Below are 27,687 nucleotides of genomic sequence, written 5' to 3' on the forward strand. Positions count from 1 at the left end.
GCTCTTTTAATAGTTTTTACTTGTCTTAGTAGTTGTCAGCTATTTGACCAGTGTTATATCAAATGTTGAAAAGAGCGAGTAATGTTTATATTTCGTCTTCTCAAACTCTAGGTGCTAGTATAAAAAGCTATAAATAATAGAAATTATCAGCTATTTGACCGGTGTTATATCAAATGTTGAAAAGAGTGAGTAATGTTTATATTTGGTCTTCTCAAACTTTAGACAATTGTATAAAAAATTACGTTATTCAAAACTATAAATAATTAAAGTAGTATTTTGACTTCGTTAAAACACTAAATATTACCGAGTGTTCAATGGCTTAGCTTTTAAATTAGTGTCTAGAGTTTGAGAAAGCAAATTACAAAAGGTTTCTCTTTTTAATGTTCCAAGAAATGTTAGTAATAGCTAATTTTGCTTAACCTGTCATTAAATAATATAAAAATATACGTTCAATGCATTAAAAAAAAAAATATAATAATATCAGCCTCTCACAATGAAGAAAGCCCATCTCCTAACGCACAAGCTCTATTCCATGTGCTTGTCAACCTAAAATTTATTTATTTTTGTTGATGATAGGATAAAATAGAAGGTGTTCGGCTGCTTATAAAGCGTGAGAAAGTGAAAGAGAGGAGATGGGTTTCATTGTGCAAGTGAATGATAAATTGGATTGTGAGTGGCAATGGAGACGGCTTAGCCGTTATGGAGCTGGCCTTCGGCCGATTTGAACCAAAAAAGATAACGAGTCTACCCTCAAATCAAACCCTAACCCTTTCTTTGGATGGGAGGTATTTTTCGAAGGAATTAAAATAATTATGGAAAATATCTTGGGAAAAAGGAAGCTCAGAAAAGTGTAGGGAAAATTGAAGAAAGTGATATTTTACCTAGGTATATATGTTCTGAATCTCTTCAAATTGGAGAGAAAATAATAGAAGTATGACTTTTACTTATTTTTATTAAATTACCCAAATACCACAAATCTATATATTTATATCATTATATAAGGAGAATCGTTGATTTTTTACTGGGCGTTGACATAACACTTCCTTTGGAAAGAGAGAATTCATAAGATTTGAATACTTATATTTAACTAATTAGAGAAAAAAAATTGTAAGTTTTTGAAGAAAAATTTTATTTTCCATTAAAAATTCTCTCTAATTTATAGTTTTTACGGGAGAGTTTTAAATACTATGATAGTTTTTATATATTTATGTATGCATTTTTTATACTTCAAGTCATTACTCCAAGGTAATAAATGTTCTCACTAATTTTTCCATCAGTATTTCATATTATATACTTTTTTATTTTAATTGTAACATGTAAATACTATATGAATGTTGTTTTTCCTTTCAAGTTTATTATATGAATAACTCACTCGTTAATTAAGATAAAAATTTTCAGTTTCACATGATATATTTGAACCATATTATCTATGCATTGTATGTACTTTAATTCTTAGAAATTTATTTAACACACATAGTTTATATCTCAAAAACAAATATATTACGTAACCGCGTAAAGCGCTGGAACGCTTAATATATATGTAAAGAAGGATCATGGAGCTTTTCTTGGTTGCCGATGTGGCACATTATTTAAAAAATAAAACTCCCTAAATTTTCAGCAATTTTATTTTTCTTAGCTCGAGAAAATTTTACCTTTTAAACTTTTAAAATTTAATTATTTCCTTTTCAGTATTTTTATTTGCAATTTAATTTTTCTCTTTTGATTACTTGATGTTGACATTTCTACTTAAATTTAAATTGATATTAAAATACTAAAACAAACCTATATTTCTATTGTTTCTAAGTATTTCATCTTCTTAATTGAATTTTGCCAAATTTCTCTTCCTTTTCATCTGAATAAATTGAAATTAAAATACTAAAAATCCTCTTTCCATTAGGGGATGAGATGCTTACAATTTCTCTTTTAGATTGTCGTTTTACCGTAGACCAAAAAAACCTACAAGAGAATTTCTTCCAAAAAGATATGTAAATTGAATTTTCCATGTCAATAATATTTGGGATTTTTAAATTTACTTCGCAATTTTTATGGCTACAGTTGCATGATTCAAATTAAACTGAATTTACCATAAGAAAGACTGCATGTGTGTTTTTTCAGATTTTGATTTAAAATATAAAAAATTGAAATCGACGTAGAATTAATGGTTTTAGCCTTTAAAAATTACATATAATATATATAGTAAAATAAAATTTTCGACATTTATACAGTATATATAAAGAAAAAGTTTAAGATTCTTTTTTATTCACTATTCTTTTTTTCTTTTTTTTCAGTATTTATAAATTTATTTCTAATTTGGTCGAAAATTCAATTTGGTATTTTACTTTGTCGGCTAAAAGAAGAATATTGAGGCTTTACATTGCTTTGTTTGTGGTGTTTGCGTAGTTTAATTTTTTCAATTTCATTATCATTTTATATTTTGCTAATTTTGGTTAAGTTTTGTTTACTTTTGCAAGGATTGAAGTATGTGCAATAAAAGATGATGTAAATCTATTTATGCAATAATGAATTAATTATTACATTTTAATATGTTTCCTTAATTACGTCCTCTCAATAAAGTTAAATCTCTAAAAAAAATAAAAAATAAATATTTAAAATCTTTCTATAAGTCCACTTTATTTTTAATAATACGGTGACTTCTACTCAATACACTATCTTATATTTACACTTAAAATTAAAAACATAAAATATTATAGAGCGGTGCGAAGTGCGGGTTACCGCCTAGTATATATATAATTCTGAAGCAAATAAAACTTCTATAAGCCCATAAAATTGACGTCTTGCTTACTCGCAAGTTTCTTTCGTCTCTCGTATGAGTAGTTTATCGTCTTGCTTACTCGCAAGTTTCTTTTTCCTTTGAATGGAGGCTGACAATCTTTCCGTCGATATGACTAATCTCTCCGTCGACGACGATAGTGATGAGGGTATTATTTTTAAGGCAGATGAGATTAGCACAGAGGAGGAGGAGGACACTAACCCTAATCTTTGTTTGGTGGGTCGATTTATATCAGACAGATCCATCAATTTTATGGCTATGAAATTGACATTAGCTTCGTTAATGAAACCAGTCATGGGGATGCTGATCAAGGAGTTAGAAGGGGGGATCTATACCTTTCAGTTTTACCACAAAATTGATATGGAGCGAGCCCTCGATATGTGCCCATGGACTTTCAACAATCAACTTCTTATCCTGGATAGAATGGAGGGGTTTACCCATCCCTATGAGGTACCGTTGAATGGATTGTATTTATGGATTCACCTGTATGGTTTACGCCCTGGATATAAGTCAGATTATGTGTTAGAAAGGTTGGCGAATGATTTGGGGATCTTTGTGAAGACTGACCCTGAGAATTTCACAAAGAAGAGAGGATATCTTCGGGTTCGTGTTAAATGGGATATCAATAAACCCATTCGTGAAGCATTGAAGTTGAGGCAGGAGAACAATTCGAACTGGTTTTGGGTCCACCTCGAGTATGAACGACTTCCTGGGTTTTGCTTCATTTGTGGTATAATAGGGCATAGTGAGAAATTTTGTCCTTTGCCGGTATTGAATGATGAAGCTCCAATGATTAGGAAGTTTGGTCCCCATCTAAGAGCTAATCCACGACGTTCACAGCTCTCAACAGGGGCAAAATGGCTTCGCGATGAAGGCTATGTTGGACACGGCGACGCTCATAGAAACGGTGATCGGAGCCCAGGGGTATGACGACACAATTTTGGAGAGTCCATGATGGGTGGGATGCAATCTCCTTATTTTTCGAAACAAACCTCCAATGTAGGCGTGAATGTGGGAGTTAATAAGGAAGGAGATCATGCAACGATTGTGGATGAGAATTTGGATTCAAGTGCAGTAGATGGTATTTTAATGAATGATCCGAAGAGAAAAAGAAAGGGCCAGGAGGAGGAGAGTACTATAGCCCAAGATATCAATACAGAATATGGGTCTCCAACAGACCAACAACATGAGTCTTTCAAGGATCCAAAAAACGGGAAAGCGGCGGGTTCTGGTACTCAGGCCCGCCAACAGCAATGAGTCTGTTAAGTTGGAACTGCCGAGGGCTCGGTAATACCAAGGCAGTTCAGAATTTGCGATAGATAGTTTGTGAAAAGCGTCCTAATTTTATTTTTCTTGTTGAGACAATTTGTAATTCAAATAAAGTTAATGAAATACAGTCCTCATTAGAATATGATGATTCTTATGCAGTCGATAGTAATGGTCACAGAGGCGGGCTGGCTCTTTTATGGAAGGGGGTTAGCAGTGTAACTATATTAGGCTCTTCTCCTCATTTCATTGATGTGAAAGTGGTTGTTCAAGGGCTGGAGCCTTGGCGGTTAACAGGCTTCTATGGGCAGGCTAATAGAAGTAGAAGGCATGAAACTTGGGGTTTGTTGGGTGACCTTGCTTTGGTTTCTACTCTCCCATGGGTTTGCGTTGGGGACTTCAATGACATCTTATATAATTCTGAGAAGAGAGGTGGCCTTCCACAGCCGGCAAATTTACTCCATGGATTCCAAAATGCTGTTATGAGAGCTGGTCTCTCGGACTTAAAATTAGACGGATACCAGTTCACTTGTGATAATGGTCGGGTAGGGACTGACCATGTGGAAGCTAAGCTTGATCGATGTCTAGTCTCTGAGGGATGGCGGCATTTGTTCCGTATGTCTAAAGGGTTGGTCCTTGACTTAACTACTTCTGACCATTTACCTTTATTTATCCAAGTTCAAGTTTATGTTCCCCGGCAGAGAGTGCATTTGTTTCGCTATGAGAACCACTGGTCTAGGGAGCCAGAATGCCATCAGGTGGTTGAGGATTGTTGGAGGCTTCATGGAGGTGCTAATCTAGTTGAGAAACTTGCGATTTGTAGTAAATTTCTTGATGAGTGGGGGCAGAAATATCGATGCAAATTTAAAGTGGAGCTGGATGAGTGTAGACACAAATTAAAGCAATTGAGAGGTAGGAGATCACCGTTGGATCGTCAAAATTTTCTACAGGCTAGAGCAAGGATCGCTGAAATATATATGCAACGTGAGCTATTCTGGAAACAAAGGGCAAAGGAAGATTGGCTGCAAGGGGGTAATCAAAACACACGTTTTTTCCATGCTAAGGCATCTGCTAGACAAAAGAGAAATCGAATTGAGCAGCTGAAAGATGTGAATGGGGAGTGGCAGAATTGGGATACAGGGCTTAGTGAGGTGATCTTGCATTATTTTGTGGATTTATACTCAGCACAGGCGTATTCCCCAGATAATATTATCAGCCTGGTTCCTCAATGTGTGTCTGAGGATGATAATCAGTTGCTTGAGGAACCTTTTTCAGCAGAAGAAGTGAAGCAGGCTGTTTTTAGCATGGGTTGCGACAAATCTCCGGGTTGCGATGGTCTGAACCTAGGATTTTATCAGCGACATTGGAATATTATTGGAACTGACGTGACGACCTTTTGTATTGCTTGTGCAAATTCAGGTACATTTCCTATTGAATTGAACGAAACAGTGTTGATTTTAGTTCCAAAAAAGCAAACTCCTGAGAGTATGGCTGATTTTCGCCCAATTGCTTTGTGCCAAGTGCTTTACAAGATCATAGCGAAGATGTATGCGAATAGGCTCAAAGCAATTCTTCCTCATGTTATTTCTCCCACTCAGAGTGCTTTTGTGGGAGAAAGGCATATCCAGGACAATTCAATAATCGCTTTTGAATCTCTTCATTATTTGAGAGCTCGAAAGCATGGTCGGGTCGGATTTGCTGCCCTAAAAATAGATATTAGTAAAGCCTATGATAGACTTGAATGGGGTTTTTTAAAAGCAGTAATGGTGAAGATGGGTTTTAGCGAGAAGTGGGTTGATTTGCTTAATTTTTGTATCTCTTCAGTATCTTATAAAGTGTTGCAACAAGGGAGTTTTATTGGTCCTATTATTCCAGAGAGAGGATTACGGCAGGGGGACCCCTTAAGTCCATACTTATTTATTATCTGTGCTGAAGTTTTGTCCCGATTGATTCAAGCAAGAGAGAGATTGGGTTCTATTCATGGGATTAAAGTGATTTCTGGAGCTCCAACTGTGTCGCATCTGTTCTTTGCAGATGATAGTGTTTTGTTCTTTAAGGCCACCTTGAATGAAGCTCAGACGGTTAGATTATTGTTGCAGGACTATGAATTAGCATCAGGTCAGGCAATTAATTTTAATAAGTCTTTGATTTATTTTAGTCCTAACACCGAAGCTACCATAAGATTGGATATTTGTTCTCTGTTACAAGTTCGGGAGCATGATGATCTTGGCACTTATCTGGGACTTCCTATGTCGATTGGGCGAAATAAAAAGGATGTGTTTGGCTATCTTAAGGACCGTGTATGGAAGAAGCTAAACTCATGGAAGGCAAAGAAGTTATCTAAGTCTGGCAAAGAAATTCTCTTGAAGACGGTTCTCCAAGCGATACCGAATTATGTTATGATGTTATTCTTATTCCCCAAATCTCTTTGTGAGGCACTTGAGAAGATAATGTGTCGATTTTGGTGGGGTACGACAGAAAATAATCATGGTATTCACTGGATGAGTTGGGAGCGCCTTTGTCGGGATAAACAAGCCGGAGGACTTGCATTCAAGCAGCTAAGGGAGTTCAATATTGCCCTTCTGGGGAAGATTGGATGGAAACTGTTGAAGGAACCCAATTCTCTTATTTCCAGACTCTTAAAGGCGAGGTATTTTGCCAACTATACGTTTCTGGAAGCTCCTTTGGGTAGTAACCCAAGCTATCTTTGGAGGAGCATTCGGGAGAGCCAGGAGATTATCAAAAAGGGGTTTTACTGGAAGGTGGGAGGAGGCGAACGAATTGCTATTTGGACTGAGCCGTGGCTAAGGGATGCTGTTAGTCCTTTCATTACTACTCCGTTTGATCCTAGATTTGGTGTCTATTATGTCCATGATTTGATTGATAATGGCCGGTGGAATTTACAGCTTATAAGGGACACATTTAATGCTCGTGATGCTGATCTCATTTTGCGTACTCCTTTGATTGCTGGAGCAGTAGATGCAGTTGCTTGGAGGTTTGAAGAGAGAGGTAATTACTCAGTGAAGTCAGCATATAAAGCTCTCACAGTAAAATCCCATCAAGTTATGCCTTCAAATCCAGTTAATGTGTGGAGTCGATTATGGAAAATCAGAGCACCACCACAGGTCACTAATTTTATCTGGAGAGTAGTTAATGGCATCCTACCAACTCGTGATCATCTAAGAAAAAAAAGAGTGGTGGTTCCATCTCATTGCCCATTATGTAGTCAGTGTGATGAGAATGATCTTCATTTACTGGTCAATTGCTCTTTCTCAAAGCAAGTTTGGCAAGCTTCTTTCTTAGGTTGGTACTCACCTATTGTGAACTCTTTTCAGGAATGGCTTAGTCAAATTTTTCGCATTTTTAATGACAAGGATGCAGCAATGGCATTGACTGTGTGCTGGCAAATTTGGAAGTCTCGCAATAATGTGATATGGAAGCAACAATTTCCATCGGCTATGGCTATATGGATGAGGGCGTGGAGGTTTATTGAGGATTGGTCGAAGGCAACTGCTGTTGTGGGAAGACGTCTTGCCACTGTGATTAAATGGCAGCGACCTGAACTTAACTGGGTTAAAGTTAATGTCGATGCGGCAGGGACAGTGGGCGACTCTTGTGCTGGATTTGGAGTGGTAGTAAGAGACAGTAATGGAGCTGTGCTGGGATTGAAGATTGGCAGGTTTGGAACGGGCTTAAGGCCAAAGGAAGCTGAGGCTATGGCAGTCAAAGAAGCTTTAAGCTGGCTGGAAGGAAAAGGATGGAGCAAATTAGTTGTCGAAAGTGACAACTTGATGGTGATAAATGCACTAAATGACAAGTCTTATTTGGATGGTACTGTATTTGGTGATATTATCAATTCTATTTGTCAGATTTCTTCACGGATTAGATGTGAAGTTAAGTTTAGGCACATTTATCGTTCGTCAAACGAGGTTGCTCATGGGCTTGCCCAAGCATCTAGAACATTGTCGAATGTGGGGGAGTGGTCACATGATTTCCCTCCCTTTGTAATATCTATTTTAAGTTTGGATGATTAATATATTCCAGCTTTCTTCAAAAAAAAAAAAAAAAAAAAAAAAAACTTCTATAAAGTTGACTTGGCACTCTATTGCTTGAGCTTTTCTTTTTCTGTTTTTTTATAAATTTTATAATTTTTAATAACTTTTTAAATTTTTTCTTTTTTCTTTCTACATTTTAATTTAATCTTAATATTTAGTAAGAAGATAGAAAGTAAGTTAATTAAATTTTGAAATCAAATCTTATCTATTTATATTTGTACATAAATAACTTAGAGATTTTAGCTATTGGCTTCCATAACAGAGCACTAAAGAAGAGTCTCCACACTATCCTTTCGGACAAGTTGTAAAGAAGGTTGATTTTTTTTTTTTTTTTTCCTCTTATTGGGAATTTATAGTTGAACAAAGTGAAGCTTTTACTGTGTATATTTAATTCTCTAATTCAGATTATTGCTATTTACTTCTGTTTTTTTATTTTTATTGCGGGAGGAAATAAAGGTGGAGATTGAAGATTCAATTTAACTTATTATTAGCACAAAAGTCATTGATGAATCGACTAAATCTGCAAGAGTGAATATTTATTTCTGTGTATGATGATTATTATTGAATTGTATATTTAATTTTTTTAGACACGATTTTCTTATAATTAAATTTTTTTTTTTTGTGATATGATATGTCCGTATCAATATATAATGGGGTAGTTAAATCCTGATACAAATTCTCTCCATAATAATAATATTATACTGATGAGCAAAATATAACATTTGTACATTTAATTCTTGAAATTAGCATGGAAATTCGAATAACTGCTTCAATATATTGATATTTTAGTATTTAAAGTTAATAAACAGTTAAATATGAAATTAAATTCAAAATATTAATTCTTAATATTTATGTAGATTATGAAATAATATAAATGTATTAAAAATAATTTGTAAATTATTATAAACTATGAAGTATAATATATAGCAACAAAACAATCCGTGCAGTGCGCAAGTTTTCACCCAGTTAATTAATAAACTTTGATACTTTCTTGAATACTCCATGATTTAAATGAGGGTATAATTATTAATTTTTAATGATCATATTTTCTGTCCTGAAATATTTTACATTTGCAAACAGAGAAAAATAAATTTAGTTTCTTCCCTGTAAAGAAAGTTTGACAATTCCTCACGATTTTCCTCTGTTATTTTTCTTCCTCTAATATTTCCCTTACTCTTCTTTCCATCTTTCCAAACAAAGGGTAAGGGACCCAATTGAGGTCAAATTCCTCCATATTTGAAATCTAAAAAATAATAATAGCAACACTTTTTCAAATTTTATTTTATAAACCATTTGTTTTTATAGAATAATATTTTTTTTCTTAAAAATAAAGACTCCCTCTCTCTCTCTATTTGATTCGATTCAGTTATTCAGTATTAAAACCGAATCAAACTTGAAAGGGTCATTCAGTTCGATTTTTGTACCACCCTAATTCTGAGTTCTTGTTCTGATCCAATTATCATCGCAAAACAATCATACATTCTGAAGCACACTAGAAATACAGAGGCCATGATCATAGATCAACAAACACTCAGTGACACAAGAAGCTACCAACCTAATGTACATGAGACAAAATTCCAAAATTTGGTTACGATCAAGTTCCGATTGAACACTACTAACAAGCAGAAAAGTGCCCAAAAAATTTTAATCAATGATGCTTTGATCCCTTGAACAAAATTTTTTTTGGGGGGTCTCAAGGAAAGCAAGCTAAATATCTTCAGTCAGGAAGAATCTGCTCACCGTCTGCATCTGCTTCTGTCTCAATCTTAGGCTTGCCAGCTTGCCCAGCTCCTGGGGCCTGTTTCTTCTTGATCCCACTTACAATGTCGTCAATTCTCAGAAGCATGGAGGCTGCTTCTATTGCTGTCTTGAAGGTTTGTGCTTTTACATTATATGCGTCCCATATCTGATCATATAATAAAAAGACACTTGTCAGATAAAGTAGATGACATGTTTTTGTCTTTTAACTTCCAACACAGCAAAAGAAACTAGTACAACAGCAAATCTAGTAAAATGTACAAGAATCTGAGGAAACAATTGAAGAACTGTACGTGTAGTGAATAAATTAAAAAATGACATCACCCATGCCTCAAGATCATAAAAGAAATCACACATCCCATAAATTCAGATTATGCATATCTAAAAGAAAGCCAGAAATTTATTTCAGAAAGAAACCATCTAACTTCATCTGTACAGAAGTTCCAATGGAGAATCAAATTCTACCATAATGAGAAGAGTAAAATGAAAAATATTGCCGTACCTTCCTCTCTTTCATATCAGTAATTTCGCCAGTGTTCCCATCAATGCCAATCCATGCATTGTCACCATTTGCATGCTGAGACATACACATAAAAGGAAAAAAAAAAAAAAAAGATTGATTATGTTAGAAGTTGAACTATTGTTCTCAAAAATATAAACAAAGCACCTTAAAAGTTCATACTTTTCCTTGGAGCGCAGTCATGGTCCGAATCACATTAACACCACAATTCTGAGCCAAAGTTCGTGGTATAGCCTCAAAAGCTATTGCAGCAGCTTCATAAGGCCACTGTTTTACGATCACAAACCAAAAATATAAATAAAAATATAGAATTTATTCACGACATTTTAAAGAACTACTGGGAGCTAAATTTACTGGAGCGATCTGCTTATACTTTAAGAAAACCATTCACCTTTTCTATTCCTTCAATGGACGAACTCTTTTGCTTCAAAGTGGCAGAGACAGTTAACTCTGTAGCACCACCACCAGGAACAAGTTTTGGATTCTTAAGTATGTTTCTGGCCACAGACATGGCATCCTGTGTTGAAATTGGAAGTAACCTTCAGTAATTCTATGGTTATGCATGAACAGCTTTTGGACATCAATGAATTGCGTACCTGCAAATTTCTTTCCACTTCATTCAGCAGATCTTTACTGGCACCTCTCAAGAGAACTGTGCAAGCCTTTGGATCTTTGCAATCAACAATGAAAGAAAAGAACTCATCCCCAATTTTCTTAACCTCGAATAGCCCAGCTCCAGTACCAACATCAGACTCTTGCAATTCTTCTGGTCTGTTCACAATAACAGCCCCACATGCCTTTGCAATTCTATTATTGTCTGTCTTCCTCAGCCTCCTGATTGCACTGACACCAGCCTTGCTCAGATAATGGCATGCCAAATCGCTAAGACCTTTTTCTGTTATAACCAGATCTGGTTTAAATTTTAGAATCTGCATACACATGCCCTCGATATATTCCTCTTCCATTTTCAATAGAACTCCCCAGTCTTCTTCTTTAACCAACTCAGCATTTGTTTGGTTCTCGCCTTTCTTGTATTCAAGGGGGCAATCAAGAAGAATAATACGTGGATTCACAATCTTTCTCCTCATTTTGCCAGGGGCAACCACATCTTTGTTAAACATAACTCCTTTGAGAACTTTGGAATCTTCCAACTGACCACCAGGTACCTTCTCAACCTTAATGTACTTCTTGATATCAACTTCTCGCAATCCTTGGCCAAGATCAACACCCACTGTGCTGGTGGCATCAATTGCTAGATCCTGGAAGTTAATCAAAGCCAACACATAATAGAAAATTAACCACCACCAATTCAAAATGCTGAATAAACAATAACTGTTTGAATCACAGTAAATACTCATTGCAAAAAGCTATGAAATTCGAATGACAGAGATACTTACAGCAATCAAGTCCCCAAATTGACTAGTGAACTTTGTCCCTATACAACTCTTAACCAGCCCCATCATTGTTGCACCTGCCATGCATATCCATATGTTACTAACACGACTAAAAAGACAAGAAATGTCCCATGAACTTGTAAGAAATTATTCCTAATGAAATGCAATTACATTTCCAGTAAACTATCCACACTAGTTTTCTAAGATAATTAATTAATTAATTAATTAATTAATTAATTAATAAAGGTCTTTTAGCGCACTTGAAGCACTTGAATGTTTGATATAAAAAAAAAAAAACTTTAATCCTTTCTATTCCAGGATGGAAGATGCACTTGATCAACCAAACTAAATCTAGATATGAAAAATAACCATAAAAGAATTCAGGAAAACAACAATAGTAAAACAAAAGAAGAATTTGAGTAATTTACGATCATTGACATCAATGGACATAGCAATTTTATCAAGCACAGCAATAGCATCTTCCAGAGCTTTATTGTAGGCTGCAACACAAATTAAAAAAGCCTTCATCAAAGAGAAGTTTGATGATGATTCATAAGCAGAAAAGAGTTTCCAGTAAGCAATTGAAACATTACCTCGGCAGATGACTGTAGGATGATAATTCTTGTCAATGAAGGCTTCAGCAACATGAAGCATCTCTCCAGCTGTAACAGATACATTCAAAAAAAAAAAAAAAAAAAGAAAAAGCAATTCAAGAAATGGTATTAACAATATCACAATTTTCCTAAAACAGTCATAATAAAATTATAACTCAACATCTCAGTTAATGCCCAGAAAGCCAACCACTTATTAAAGGTTGCAGAACGTAGATAAATCATGATGCTAAAACTTGAGAAACACATCCAAAAATCAAGTACTTATTTACAAGATACAAGAAAATATCTATTGACACATATAAGCCAACAGTTTAATCTCAAACCATACCAAGAACAATGACAGATGTTGTCCCATCCCCTACTTCTTCATCTTGTGTACGGCTCAATTCAATCATTGACTGTCATAGGAAAACATGTCAGAAAGATACAAATTTGAGAGCAATTGAACATTCAGCTGGAAGCCTGGAATCGAAACATTAATACATAAAAATTCAAATTCCAAATTTTAATAAAAATGATTAATCAATCAGAGTCTTGATCTCTATTTGCAACTTAAAATACTACGGCCTATTCTTTCATAAAATTTATGGGTTGCAACAATGGCCAAAGTTGATTTATAATCTAGCTACAATCACATTTATAACTCAAGAACATGCAACATTGATCTTTTTCAAAGAAGAAGCAATAATTGCAAAAATAATTGAAGTTTGCGATTTTTAGTAACCCTAATAAAAATTAAGTAATGAGCTTCATGACAGCTTCTTGCTCTAGTTGAGGGTGAGATTGTTTGGAATTAAGATTAGGAAGAGAGGGAAAGAGAAAGCATGCCTTTGCTGCTGGGTGTGCAAGATCAAGTTCACGCAGTATAGCATTCCCATCATTAGTTACTACAATTCCTGTAAGCAAGTAGAAAATTAATAGCATCATCATCTCCATATAAAAATCTTTACACAAAATAAAACAAAATCTTAACACTCATCATTTTGTTTTATGAAGTTTCCTATATCCTTTACCATGTGAATTACTACTCCATGTTAACCTGTAATAATAAACTAATATCATTGGACATTTAAAAAATTAGATTGATTTTAATTTAACATAGAAGTGAAGTGAAGGAAACTAAACCATTGCAAGTTAACTCATATATATATATATATATCCCCTATTTTTCATTCTAAAACTTTCTAAATTAAGTTATTCCCTTCTCAATTAGCAGTTTCTATGATGAGGAACAAGTTTATTTCAGAGAAAGGTGAATTGTAAAGCATGGTAATTAATTTTTTTTTTTTTCATGAGTGCACACAAGTAAAAATAAGTTACTGAGACAAAAATGCACCTCCACTCGCATCAAGTAGCATCTTCAGCATGGATCTTGGACCCAAGGTAGTGCGGATAATGTCAGCAACAGCCTGTCAAGTATTACATACAGAACATGGAATCAATGATAGAACAACAAAGCTAAAGAACCATAAATATCAAAATATCTAGGACGAGCAAACTGGCTGACAAATTGCTGTTAGATTATAGTTCGTGTTGATTAAAGAGGATGTCAAGAAGAAAGCCAATTTAAGGCTAACCTTTGGAAGAAAATATCTTCAAAGAGACAAGTTCTTACTCAGTTGAGGAAAGAAATGCAAAAAGGTTCACTAAAATTATTTTTAAAACGTCAGTAATCCAAAAAAATGTGAGTGGACAGTTAAACAAAAATAAAAATGGTCAATCACTTTATCAAATGTTGTGAGTTAGACATACTGTCAACACAAAATGGGTATTTTTAAATGCTAATTGTGAATCCGTCCTCTCAAATTTAACAAATTCATCGATCAATATACAACAACTTAGCAAAACTAGATTGAGACTGAAGCATAGATGAATTAAGTATCAGATATATACAACACAAGATGACTGCAAAACGAAAAGACATACAAAATTATATAACCGTGGATTTTCCATCAAGTAATTATTCTATATAATGGGTTCGTTTCTGGTGTTGAAGGTGGTACCTTGGAAGCCTGAATGTTGGCATGGTGCACTTTGCTTCCAGATTCACGTTTCAAAGAATCCTCTGATCATTTTTTAGTAAGAAACAAGAAAACAATCAGAAGCAACATTCATCGAAAATGATAAATTAGGGTTTTTATGAGAGAAGAACTTACTGAGGACAAGAACAGGAGCCTGCATCTTTGTTTGTAGAAAAAATGACTGGAATAAAGAAGTTCAAAACCTTAATCTAATCGAAATCTGCAACTCTTTCTAGTGTGTGCGCTGTGGACAATGCTCAACTTCCAGAGAGTTGTGTTGAGTTGCAGTTGCAGATCAATTTTCCTTTCTAGTTGCCTCCTTGAGTCGAGTTTGCCAAGCTTTCAATTCTAACACAGAGGCACTTTTAAAAAAAAAAAAAAAAAATTCCAAATCAAAGTTACTACTAACTAGGGCTATAAATGGGTACGTGCGAGCGCTCTTTTTTTTTTTTTTTTTTTGGAAAAATTATTATTTATAGATTTACCATAATTATTTAAGTAGTTCTCGATATTTATACATATATTTATAAAGTCCTTGAGGTTTGCCACCGTCATATTAATTGGTCCTTTCGTAAAAAAAATATACTTTTTCAGTTAATTTTAAGACAAAAAGACGAAATTATCCTTTGGAAAAATAATTATTTCGTCCCTGAGATTTGCCATAATTATTAAGTAGTCCCCGACATTTATCAAATATTTATAACATCCCTGAGATTTACTTCCGTCATATTAATTGGTCCTTCCATAAAAAAAAATATACACTTTTTCCGTTAATTTTGAGTAGAAAATACGAAATTATTCTTTATAAGTTTTCATTGATATTATTGTCAATCACTTTCCTCTAAAATACCTAAAACTCAAATTTTCACCATCTTCCTCAACTCAATGCGGTCTTCATTGCCACCACCGTGTCTCTGTCAAGCATCATCTCCATAACCAGATCACCAACAAAACTAAAAGGGAAAATAATTATTTCGTCGCTGAGGTTTGCCATAATTATTGAAGTAGTTCCCGCCATTTATACAAATATTTATAACGTCCCTGAGGTTACTTCCGTCATATTACTTGGTCCTTCTGTCCAAAAAACCACTTTTTGCTGTTAATTTTTAATAGAATGACCAAACTACCATAAATCCTCTAATCAAGAAGAGAGAGATAAATGGATGAAAGGTGATAATGGCTTGATTAAGTTTGGATGTTGGGTTTTAGTTTTGGTGGTGATCTGGTTATGGAGATGATAGTTTTCATTGACACAATGGTAGCAATGAAAACCGCGTTGGGTTGAGGAAGATGGTGAAAATGTGAGTTTTAGGTATTTTAGAAGAAATAGATTAATAATAATGTCAATGAAAACTTATAAAAGATAATTTCGTCCTTTCCACTCAAAATTAACGGAAAAAATGTATTTTTTTTTAAGGAAGGACCAATTAATATGACGGAAGTAAACCTCAGGGACGTTATAAATATTTGTATAAATGTCGGAGACTACTTAATAATTATGGCAAATCTTAGGGACAAAATAATTATTTTTTCAAAGGATAATTTCATCTTTTCTTCTCAAAATTAATGGAAAAAATGTATTTTTTTTATGAAATGACCAATTAATATGACGGAAGTAAACCTCATGGACGTTATAAATATATGTATAAATGTCGGGAACTACTTAAATAATTATGATAAACATCAAAGACGAAATAATAATTTTTCCTTTTTTTTTCATCATAAATTGTGAATCGTGAGTTAAATGAATCATAAATAATACAAACAATTTTAAATGAAATAACAATAGTTAAGAAAAAAAAATTCAAAATTGTGCAAATGGTCATTTGTGAAAAAAGAAATACACTAATATAATATAATATGTTTGCCTCTTCTTTTATTAAATTAAATAGATAAAGATCCACGTATTATGCGAGTTGCTTTTTTATATACTATTTTGTAATTTATAATTTATAACTTTTAAATTATACTTAGCATACATTATTTCATAGTTTATATAAATTTTAAGAATTAATATTTTAAATTATTAAAAATCAGAATTTAATTTTATTCTTAAAATCTTGTTAGCTTTAAATGTTAAGTTGTTAATATATCAAACCCATGTAGATTCCAGTGATAAATTTAATAATTAAAGATGTAAATATCATATATTTTTATTATTATTTATGAAAATAAATAGATGATAATGAAATTCATTCCTTTTTTAATAATAAATAACCATGAATCTGCACTTAGGGCGCCAACATTTGTATTAAAAAGAAAATATTTCATTTTGGTTTGAAAAATCATAACTTCATCAAATTCAATATTAAGATAAATCAATTAGATTTTTTTTCCATAACTAAATATCCATCAAAGAAAATTTGAATACTTTTTTATGTTGATCTAAATTTATTCAAGTTCAATTTTAATTCTTGAATAAAGCAAATTTATAGGTTTGATATATCTATCGAAAAATTATAACTCTATATAAAAAGTCGTGTGTACGGAAATATATAAACCACTTAAAATTTATAATTAAAAATAATTTAATTACGAGAAAATCATATTAATAATTCCATATCCTTCTTGTTTTTTTTTTTGAAAACATTTTAATCAGAAATTTGTGCCTAAATGCATAATAATTAGTCATAAAAACAAACATATTTTTTTATCCTAATTGTGAATTAGATAGCATATCAAGTAGAAGACAAAATTCTTTTTGATTTCTTTTAAAAAAAAATTAAAAATATATGCTGAACTCCTTTACAACCATCATCTAAATGCATAATTAGTAATTAAGCATCCTTTTAAAAGAAAAAAAAATACATATAAATAAAAATCCTCTTGATTTAAACCTCTATTATTTAATAATAATATATTAAATTTTTTTAAAAAAATATCTAGAGTGATAAAATATTAATTTTTTAAGTACGCCTTATCTAGTTACTTATTTTCAGTACTCTTTATTTAATTTAGGGGTAGTGTTAATTTTGTCATGCTGTTCGCCTATATGAAAAAATATCAGTCCATGTAAATATTATGGATCCCACTTAATCTCATTAAACGTTTTGGTTATCCATATCATTAGGAGACACCAAATTGAAAAAAAAAATGCAAGTTTGGACACTCAATTGTTACAATTTTTTGTTCCGACACTAAAATAGAAAAATGACAAGTACAAGCACAAAAAATAACATTATCCCTTTTTATATTGTTAAAATGACTCAATTGCCCTTATTAAGGTTAGAATCTATTTTAAGGTTATTGATAATTGTCATTTTTTTATTGTGATCTCTCGTAAGTTTGAGTGGTTTCCAACCATAGAAAATAATGTTGTTGTGACTAATGAGATAGAATAGTTTATCTCCCATGAGATTTTTAGAATATTTTCTGCAAACATCAAATTTATAAAACAAATTTAATAGATTTATTATGCATAGAATTTAATTTGATAGCTAAGGCTTTTATCTTCAAAACCTTAACCGCTTATAATCAAGTTTTCACATTAGTGATTTCGTTTTTTCTTTGTAATTTAATCATTGAGCTAAATCACTTTTCTTGATCAATAAGAATTTAAAAGATTGGACATCGAAATTGAGATACGGTGAAATCTTTTCTTATGCGCCAATGGAAACAAGATAACCCTGTCTAAGGACAAATTCTAGCGATAATTCTGATAATTGTGAGCTTACCGAGTTGCACTATGAACTTGGCATGGTGGGAGGTGATGTATGCAGCAATCGTATTGAACTTAATGATATGCCAGATTTAAGGGAAATATTATCTTTAGAAGCTTGAAATTCTTATCTAACAGAGGAAGAATTAATATTATAAAATCTGTATTAGGTTAGTAAGAGATATTAAGTCACTTTAGTGAAATCAAAAATTTTTTAGCTCTAGAATTAATAAAATTTATAATGGAAATGATGCTATCATATTATAGATAAATATATAATATATTTGTTATTGTTAACTGGTTAGATCGGGTCAATAGTTTTAACTAGTGAGCCCATGCTCAATTGAACTTATGAATTTTCAAATAATTGACATAACCTAACTCAACCCAACCCATTATTCATAGATAATCTAGAAATTCATAAACTTAACTAACCAAAAAGGTGCCAAGAGCTAGTTAACTAGTTACCATTTAGGGTTTCTGTTGCAACAACTTTTGCACAGTTGTCATTTTGTTAGTAGTTAGTTACTAAGTTATTTGAGCTCAAGCTGTTGTTTATAAGAATTGTTTTATTTCATTTTTGGTTAATAAATGAAATATAAACTTCTATTCAATTTCTAACATCGGTATCAGAAAAAGTTTATTTCTTTTATTTTAGCTCTTCTCCTCCTCTTCCTTCAAAGTATTTTATTCTTTGTGAACCCTAAAGGTTCTCTTTCATGGCTACCGATCCAGCCTTGACTCTATCAAATCCTTATTAATTTTTTACATCCTAATGAAAATCCAATTAGTATTGGTTTCACCACCTCTAAATGGATCCAATTATCAATTCTAATCTATAGCTATGGAAATGGTGCTTACATCAATAAATAGATTAATTATATAAGGCTTGGAAACAGTGTAACACTATAGTTCTCTCGTAGATTATACATTCCTTATCGCCATCCATTACCCAAGCATAATATGGATTGACAAAGTTGTTGATATTTGGATAGGTTCAAAGAAAAAGGTTTTCTTAAAGAAATGTACTTTGCATACTAGAGTTACAAGAAGAAATTTATACACTTCAATAAGGAGAGAGATACATTAATAGAAATTCAATAATTCTAGTACTTTGCATACTAGAATTATTGAATTTTATTCTCGTGAGAAATCTTGTGCTTATGGAGCTTCATTGAATATTAAGAAATATCAAGATCATGATTATGTTGTAGAGTTCTTAAAGGGTTTAAATGATCCATATTCTTCTTTGAGAACTCAAGTTATTATATTATATTCTATTCCTTCCATTAATAAGGTATTTTCATTAGTAATTCAACAAGAAAGACAACTTTTTCCTTTAGTCCAAATGTTGAACCTAAAAACACATATCGATAGAGTTATAAGAAATGATCAACTCATAAAGCAAAACATAATATAATCCAAATTAGTTTTGAAATACTACAAGCAAAATTGAGGATACTAAGTTTTATACATTTTATGGTAAATACAAAGCATACTATTGCATCTTGTTATAAGAAACATGGGTATCCTCTTGCTTGTAAGCCAAGAAGTCACTTTGCTATAACTAAGTTTACAAGAACAAGTTGTTGGAAAATAAGATTTTTCACATAGAACTTTCAGATTTATATGGATAATTCTAGAATTATGTTAGTTTAGTCTTTGCTTATGTCATCTAGATTATATCAGCAAATCTATCTTTATTTTTTGGATATGTGGTTGTAATTGTTCTTCTAGAATGTGTATTTGTGTCCTAAGTGTTGATGTAATCAACTATATATATGTGACATGAATGAAACCCAACTAGGTGAAGAAACTTCAGCTCTAAACTCAGTACCCTGTTTTATGTTTGCTGTCTCTAATTTCCTTTCTTCTTCTTCTTCTTCTTCTTCTTGTTCAAATTGGTATTACAGCTCTTTGATGTTCTTAAGGGGCTGCGAGTAAAATCTCTTTGCTTGTTGAGTAATTCTTTTAAAGAATTCTCTCCTTGTTTGCTACATACAAAATGTCTTCTTCAGGCTCATTATCTAATCCTTATGTATTTACAAGAGAAAATTATGATTTTTAGTCCATCAAAATGAAAGCTTTTCTCAAAGCATACAACCTTTGAAAATTTGTTGAAACTGATGGAGAACCTCCTCCTTTAAGAGCTAATCCAACTTTAGCTCAAATTAAATACCATGAAGATGAAGTGGCCAAGTGATACAAGTTTTTGTTCTTCATTCATAGTGCTATCTTAGATGCTATTTTTCTAAGACTCATCAAAGCTGAAACGGCAAAGCAAGCATGAGACTTGCTGCAAGAACAATTTTAAAGCTCTCAAAGAGTTAGAACAGTCAAGCTTCTAACCTTAAACAAGGAATTTGAGATGCTTAAAATGAAGGAGGAAACCATCAAAATCTACTCCAAAAAACTCATGGAATTGTTTAATCAAATCAGACTCCTTAATGAAAATTTTGAAGAACACAATGTAATAGAGAAGATCTTCATTAGCTTACCCGAAAGATTTGAGGCTAAAGTTTCTGTTGTAGAAGAAACTTGTGACCTCAAACAACTAATGGTTGCTAAACTCATTAGCAAACTAGAAGCTCATAAACAAAGAGCTTTACTTATGTCAAAAAGGAGCTATGGAGGTGCTTTTTTGGTAAAGCAAAAAAGCTTGTAATCTATCAATAGAGAGGGAAGAAAACCAACATTCAAGAAAACTAGTAATGACAAACAAATTGAAAGTCCATCCTCCAAAAACAACTCTAAGAATGGTAAGTTTCCTCCTTATGAAATTTGCAAAAGAACAAACCATTTATAAAAGAATTGCTAAAAAAAAACAATGCATATTTTGCAACAAGCTTGGCCGTATTGAGAAATATAGTAGAGCCAAGCAATCATAATCATCAGAGCAAACTCAAAAGGTAAATTTTATGGAGGAACAACCACCACAACAAACACCAGAAAAGCATGTCTTCATGGCTACACTTTTCAAGGAACCAAAATTTGATCAAGTATGGTTCATTGACAGTGGATGCACTAAGCATTTAGTAAAGGATGAGAATGTATTTGAGTGTCTTGACAAATCAGTCAAGACAAAGGTAAAGCTCAATGGCTCCATTGTGATTTCAAAAGGTAAAGGATATGTAAAGATTCAAACTCAAAAAGATACGCTGTCATGGTCCAGCCCATGGTAAGTATTGTCCGCTTTGGACCCTTCCGTACGAGGTCACCCTCACGGTTTTGTCCCTTTGGGCCAGGGAAACCTCCGCTCTACCAACCCAAAAGGCGCCTACCATGTTCTGAGACCACCCCTCTTTTATGTATAGGACTTTCACCTTGTGCGTAGCCGATGTGGGATTCGCCTAAGGTGTTGTGCCCCAAACCTGGGATGTCACATACACCCCCCCTTAGGGACTCAGCGTCCTCGCTGAGGTTTGCCCCACCACCGGCCAGAGGGACAAGGCTTGGCTCTGATACCAAATTGTCATGGTCCAGCCCATGGTAAGTATTGTCCGCTTTGGGCCCTTCCGTACGAGGTCACCCTCACGGTTTTGTCCCTTTGGGCCAGGGAAACCTCCGCTCTACCAACCCAAAAGGCGCCTACCATGTTCTGAGACCACCCCTCTTTTATGTATAGGACTTTCACCTTGTGCGTAGCCGATGTGGGATTCGCCTAAGGTGTTGTGCCCCAAACCTGGGATGTCACATACGCAGCTTATGACTGATGTACTTTGCATTCCTCAATTAGATCAAAATTTGCCTAGTGTTGCTCAACTCTTGAAAAAAAAAGTATTCACTTCATTTTAAAGATTTCAATTGTACCATTTTGATCCTGGTAGATCTAAAATATCGAAAGCAAATATGGAAGATGATAGTTTTCCCTTGAAAATAAGTTGTGTTCAAGATTGTATCTTTTGTGCCAAGATTGATGGTACTTGGCTTTGGCATAAAAGATTTGGGCATTATAATCTGAATTGTCTTAAACTCTTGCATAAATCTGACATGATGTGGGATATGCTCGAAATGAATTTGAATAATGGCACTTGTGACTCTTTTCAACTTGGAAAGCAATATAGACAAGCCTTTCACATTAATCAGTCATGGAAGGCTAAAGAAAGGTTGAAATTAGTCCATATTGACGTGTGTGGACCTATACAAACTCCTTCTCTCAATGAAAGTATGTACTTTATCTTATTTATTGATGACTTTACAAGAATGAATTGAGTGTACTTTCTTAGAAATAAGATTAAAGTTATTTTTGTTTTTAAAAAATTCAAAATGCTAGTTGAGAATCAATCAGGTTGCAAGATCAAAAGGCTCAAATCAAACAATGGCAAGGAGTATACTTCAAATGACTTCAACAAATTTTGTCACGACATAAGGATTGATCATCAATTACCTGTGTCATATACTCCATAACAGAATAGAGTGTTAGAGCGAGAGAACATGAACCATTATGGAAATAGGAAGGTGTATGCTCGTGGAGAAAACCTTCCAAAATCTTTTTGGGAGAGGTTGTCCATACAATAGTCTATCTCTTGAATAGACTACCTACAAATCTGTTGTTGGCAAGAATCCTATTGAAGCTTGGTGTGGAGTAAAGCCCTCTACCAAGCACTTGAAAGTATTTGGCTCATTTTGTTATTATCATGTACCAACAATCAAAAGGAGCGAGCTAAATGAGAAGGTTGAAGTTTTATTCTATTGAACTATGTTACACAATCTAAGGGCTATAGAGTGTACAATCCCCAAACTAAGAAATTAATGATTAGTAGAGATATTAAGGTGGTTGAGGAAGCCTTTTAAGACTGGAATATGAAGAAAATTATGAGAAATGAAGTTGTCAAATCTCTTGCAACACCAAATCTTAATGAAGACAACTTGGGTGCTCTTGAATCAAGTGAGATTAGAGAGATAAGTGATGACTTAGACTCTCATGTTCTTAAAACTAAATCTCTTGCTAAAATTTATAGGAAATGCAATGCAAAAATTTTTCAAACCTATAAGTTATGCCAAGGCTGCTAGAAGTGAAGTTTGGATTGAAGCTGGGAAAGCTGAAATCTCAATGATTGAGAAGAATAACATTTTAGAATTTCTTTCTAGACCTAAAAATAAAAATGTTATTGGTGTTAATTGGATTTTCAGGACAAAGTTAATCCTGATGGATCCATAAACAAACACAAAGCAAGGTTAGTAGTAAAAGGCTATTCTCAAGTTTCTGGGGTTGATTTTATAGATACATTTGCTCCTATTGCTAGGCATCATACAATCAGAATGCTAATTGCATTAGTAGCTCAAAAGAAATGGTTTATATCGTTTTGATGTAAAATTTGCCTTTCTAAATGGTGTGTTGCAAGAAGAAATATATATCACTCAACATGAAGGCTTCGAAATTCCTGGTTGTGAAGATTAAGTTTACAAGCTGCACAAAACTTTCTACGGCTTAAAACAAGCTCCAAGAACTTGGTACAGCAGAATTGACTCTTATCACTTGAGTCAAGAATTCAAATGAGGGCTTAGTGAGGCAACTTTATATGTCAAACTCTCAAATGATGGTAATATACAATTACTTTCTCTCTATGTAGTTGATTTGTTGGTGACTGAAAATAATGATGAATTGATAAAAGACTTCAAGTTGAAGATGGAAAAAGAAATTGAGATGTCAGATTTGGGAAAGATGAAATATTTTTTGGCAATGGAGGTGGACCAATCTGAGAATGACATCTTTATTTCACAAAGAAAGTATGCCATGGATATCTTGAAGAAATTCAATATGCAAAGCTATAAATCTGTGACCTCTCCGCTAGCTTTAAATGAAAAATTATCTATAAATGATGGAGAGACGTTAACTAATGCATCACCTTATAAAAGTCTAGTTGGCAGTATTCTTTATTTAACTACACCTAGCCTTGATTTAATGTTTGCTACAATGTGCTTTCTAGATTCAAGCAAGCTGCATCTCAAGTGCATTTCAGTGCTGCAAAACGTGTTTTAGGGTACTTGAAAGGTACCATCAATTTTGGTGTATGGTATTCTAGCAATAAACAAGGCAAGTTACAAGGATATATTAATAATGATTGGGCTGGTTATGTGAATGATATGAAGAACACAACTGGTTATATATTCTCTTTTAGTTTAGGTGCCTTCTGTTGAAATTTAAGAAAACACGAAGTGCTTGCTCAGTCTACGGTTGATGTTAAGTTTATCTGTTGTGCAGCAACTGCTAATCAAACAATTTGGTTTGGAAAATTATTGGATGATTTGGGAGAGAAATTAAATGATCCAACTATCATTTATTATAATAATAAGTTAGCCATAACTATTGCTAAGAATCCTATACATACAATATATGAGCAATAGTTATGCTATAAGAGAAGCTGAAAGGAACGGACAAAAAAAGTTGTTGCACTGCAAGTTAGATGAGCAAGTAGCTGATATTTTGACAATAGCCCTTCCCGCTGCAAGATTTGAGTTTTTGAGAGCTATGCTTGGAGTTCTTGAGAAAAATCTCAAGGAGGAAATTATTGAAAAATAAATATTTTTCTCATAGAACTTCTAGATTTATGTGGATAAGTTTAGAATTATATTGGTTTAATATTTGCTTATGTCATCTAGATTATGTCAACAAATCTTATTTTATTTTTTGGACATGTGGTTGTAATTATTCTTCTAGAATGTGTACTTGTGTCCTAAGTGCTGATGTAATTAACTATATATATGTGATATGAATGAAACCCAACTAGGTGAAGAAACTTCACCTCTAAACTCAGTACCCTCTGTTTTACGTCCGTTGTCTCTACCCTTTATCCTTACTCTTCTACTTCTTCTCTACTCCCATCACAAGTGATACACAAAATATGCAACCTGCATTTTTAATAATAGGAAATTCCCCTAAATTTTACATCTCTAGCATATGGAATCATCTTAGTTCTAATCTCTCTTTGACTGCAAAATAATGTTAAAATCTCATCGCACTTCTCCAAGCTACTCTACTTCAACCTATACAACCACAATAAGTTTGACTGTTGCATTAAATATTGTCAACTTTACTCTTGTAAGTCCTTCAACTTCGAATTCAACTCTAACAACTAATTTAGCTTTATCTTTTAAATCTTCACAATGTAAACATTTTACTCTTTCTTGTTCTACTAAATCCTCTCAATTTGATACCGGTGGTACTACTCATATTACCCATTCTACTACCAAATTTCACACCAACATTGAGGAAGGGATTGGTCATGACAATTGAATGATTCTAGTGCTATTAATTATATTAACAATTTCAATACCTACTTCATACTAACCTTGGAAGGGATTGGATGTGATAGTTGAGTTATTCTAGAGCCAAGAGGTTTTCTCAAGATAGTATTCACATTAACCTTAGGGAAAAGATCGATCATGACAGTGCACTTTTACTTTTGGAGGAAAATGATATCTGCCTTCAGTTAATAGCCTTTTAGATCGCATTCCTGAAATAGATGTCATTGTTAGTGGAATGAGATCGAAAGTTATGCTACTTACAATATTTTTTGACCCATTCCTCTCTTTTGGCATTAGGATAACATGCCCAGTAGTAAGTTTGATATAGCCACCTTAAGCAAGAAGTCAAAATATCTAGTCGCCTTTGGTAAGATCAAAAGAGTACTCTTTGAGCATATGAGTACTACCAGTTGGCTTTTTCGTAGGCTTGGGTTTGGCCAATATTGGATATTCATTTTTGTCTCTTTGTACAAATTTGATTGTTTTGATATGGTCTTCTGCCTCGTAATCATTCTCAACTTCAATGACCAAAATTGCCATTAGATCACGATAATACATCCCCTTAGATGAGTTCTTGTTTTATTCCTTTTTCCTGAAGATACTCTCAAATCTACTATAACTCTATCAATCAAGTCATAAAGGCTCTGAACCTTTAGCCTTCAGAATCATTAATGATCATCGTGTTAAACCCAAGTTGAACGAGGCCAATGAATTCGGATTTAGTGATTTGGTTTATGCACAAGGTCTTATATTTCCTGAAGCATTGTACGTGTTTATCCACCAACTCTCCAAATTTTTAGAGCACTCAACAAAAATCCACCAATGTAATTTGATAAGGCTTATGCTGATAGATATCCATGTAAAATTGCTCCTCCAACTATCAAATTAACTGTTATGCTTCATCTGGTATAAATGAATTCAAAATATTAAATTCATCGGTAAATGAATTCTAGTAAAATTCATTTGTGAATGAATTATTCATGTTTAGTATAATTAATTTCAAACATGTAATTCAATTGAATTCCACATAAAATCATATGTAGAACAAATTTATAATTAAAAATTTATTTGCTTTTGTTTTTCAAAATATCCTTCAAACGGTAATTTTACAAAAATAAATAATAAATACCAATTATACTTATGTTATGCTATATACTTTTTTACATTTTTATTAAAATAAATATATAAAATAAAATTAATATTAATAAAATTATTGCATTTAATTTAGTGATAAATGGATATTCAACTTGAATCTCTCTCATCGATAGTAAAAAAATGCTAAAAATATTAAAATAAAAGATAAAAAAATATTAAAATAAAAACACAATAATAAGAAAAAAATTTTCTGAAAAAATAAAAATTTTAAAAATATTTTCAACAAATTCAATAAAATAAAAAATTTAAATAATAAAAAAAAAGTGATAATTTGACTTTGTAGATAAAGAATGATAAAAAGTTGGATTGCTTAGTTTTATAGAATTCATTTGAAAATTTCACCTATTTTTATGAGATTTGGTGTAATCATATCCAATTCCATGGAATTGATAGAATTAAAATTTCAAATACAAATATGGATTTCTAGTTGCAAACAAGGGGTTAAAGTTGCTTCAAATTCTTTTGGGTTCTGATATTGAGCTTTAGTACTATAAACCTTGAACTACCGCATCATTGTTTCAATCTGTTTGATATAGTCATTGTATATAAAATTATCCTCTGCAGCCATTTGATACCGAAGTGAAGCAAGATTGGCACCCTGAAAACACTGGAGGAAGTACTGGCTGAACATCCCTAATCAAATACTCAACTCTTCTCCAAGTTTCTACTTAACCGAATTGATTGATCCTTCTTCAATCTCCGTTTGCTGGACCAGATTCATAGGAGTGCTTTCGGGCGGATCCTAAGAGTCATCCTTTGTAGTCTTTTTGTCATTGAAATTGAGAGGCTTCTGTAGAATGTTTACGCACTAGTATAGTATCTTTACTAAATCGAGCTAAACATGAGCTTCAATGTTAGTGATATTAAAGTCGTCAAGATAATTATGAGGATAATCAATGGAAGATCTAGAGTTAAGTATAGCTCCATTCAAAACTATACAAATTGAGAAAATCACAATTCTAGGCCTAGGCGAACGAAAATGGTACTCTTAAGAGAAGTGGAGAAAAGTGAGAAAAACAACGGTTTGCTATGGCCTTGGATTAAAAGCATTTTCTTATTTTCGGTAGCGATAAGATGAGTAGAGGAAGCTTCGGTTTCTCATAAATCATGTAATGGAGGATTTTTGGTTTCCTGAAACTGAACCTGAACCTGAACCATCCCTGGACAGGCCTGTATATAGAGAGACGTTCAAATCAAGTGATGACTC

At 33.0% G+C, this 27,687-nt stretch overlaps 2 protein-coding genes across 2 annotated transcripts; one reads left to right on the plus strand and one right to left on the minus strand.

Annotated features, from left to right (window-relative positions):
• Positions 1-3,745: 3,745 nt before the first annotated feature.
• Positions 3,746-8,091, plus strand: LOC149492821 (uncharacterized). The gene is made up of 2 exons (XM_089715962.1): positions 3,746-4,022; positions 4,220-8,091. Exons 1-2 carry the CDS (start codon positions 3,746-3,748, stop codon positions 8,089-8,091), a joined length of 4,149 nt encoding a protein of 1,382 aa, XP_089572088.1.
• Positions 8,092-9,605: 1,514 nt separating this feature from the next.
• LOC105632669 (T-complex protein 1 subunit gamma) lies at positions 9,606-14,802 on the minus strand. The gene is made up of 13 exons (XM_089716261.1): positions 14,555-14,802; positions 14,402-14,463; positions 13,735-13,807; positions 13,227-13,294; positions 12,727-12,796; positions 12,378-12,446; positions 12,213-12,284; positions 11,788-11,861; positions 10,987-11,649; positions 10,782-10,907; positions 10,553-10,657; positions 10,373-10,447; positions 9,606-10,018 (listed from the first exon to the last, which is right to left on the minus strand). Exons 1-13 carry the CDS (start codon positions 14,577-14,579, stop codon positions 9,830-9,832), a joined length of 1,671 nt encoding a protein of 556 aa, XP_089572387.1. The 5' UTR covers positions 14,580-14,802; the 3' UTR covers positions 9,606-9,829.
• Between the last annotated feature and the right edge of the window lie 12,885 nt (positions 14,803-27,687).

The sequence above is a fragment of the Jatropha curcas genome, chromosome 11 (assembly GCF_041381405.1).
Source record: "Jatropha curcas cultivar XTBG-Jc1 chromosome 11, XTBG_Jcur_1.0, whole genome shotgun sequence".
NCBI classification, from domain to species: Eukaryota; Viridiplantae; Streptophyta; class Magnoliopsida; order Malpighiales; family Euphorbiaceae; genus Jatropha; species Jatropha curcas.

Bases quoted from the DNA above. Each gene is read 5' to 3' on its own strand.
- LOC149492821 (XM_089715962.1), top strand. From the start codon at position 3,746: ATGGGTGGGATGCAATCTCCTTATTTTTCGAAACAAACCTCCAATGTA. The intron at 4,023-4,219 runs GTACTCAGGCCC...ATTCTTATGCAG, and splicing joins CGGGAAAGCGGCGGGTTCTG to TCGATAGTAATGGTCACAGA.
- LOC105632669 (XM_089716261.1), bottom strand. From the start codon at position 14,579: ATGCAGGCTCCTGTTCTTGTCCTCA. The intron at 12,447-12,726 runs GTATGGTTTGAG...TATCTGTTACAG, and splicing joins AACATCTGTCATTGTTCTTG to CTGGAGAGATGCTTCATGTT. The intron at 11,862-12,212 runs GTAAATTACTCA...TATGCATGGCAG, and splicing joins GTCCATTGATGTCAATGATC to GTGCAACAATGATGGGGCTG.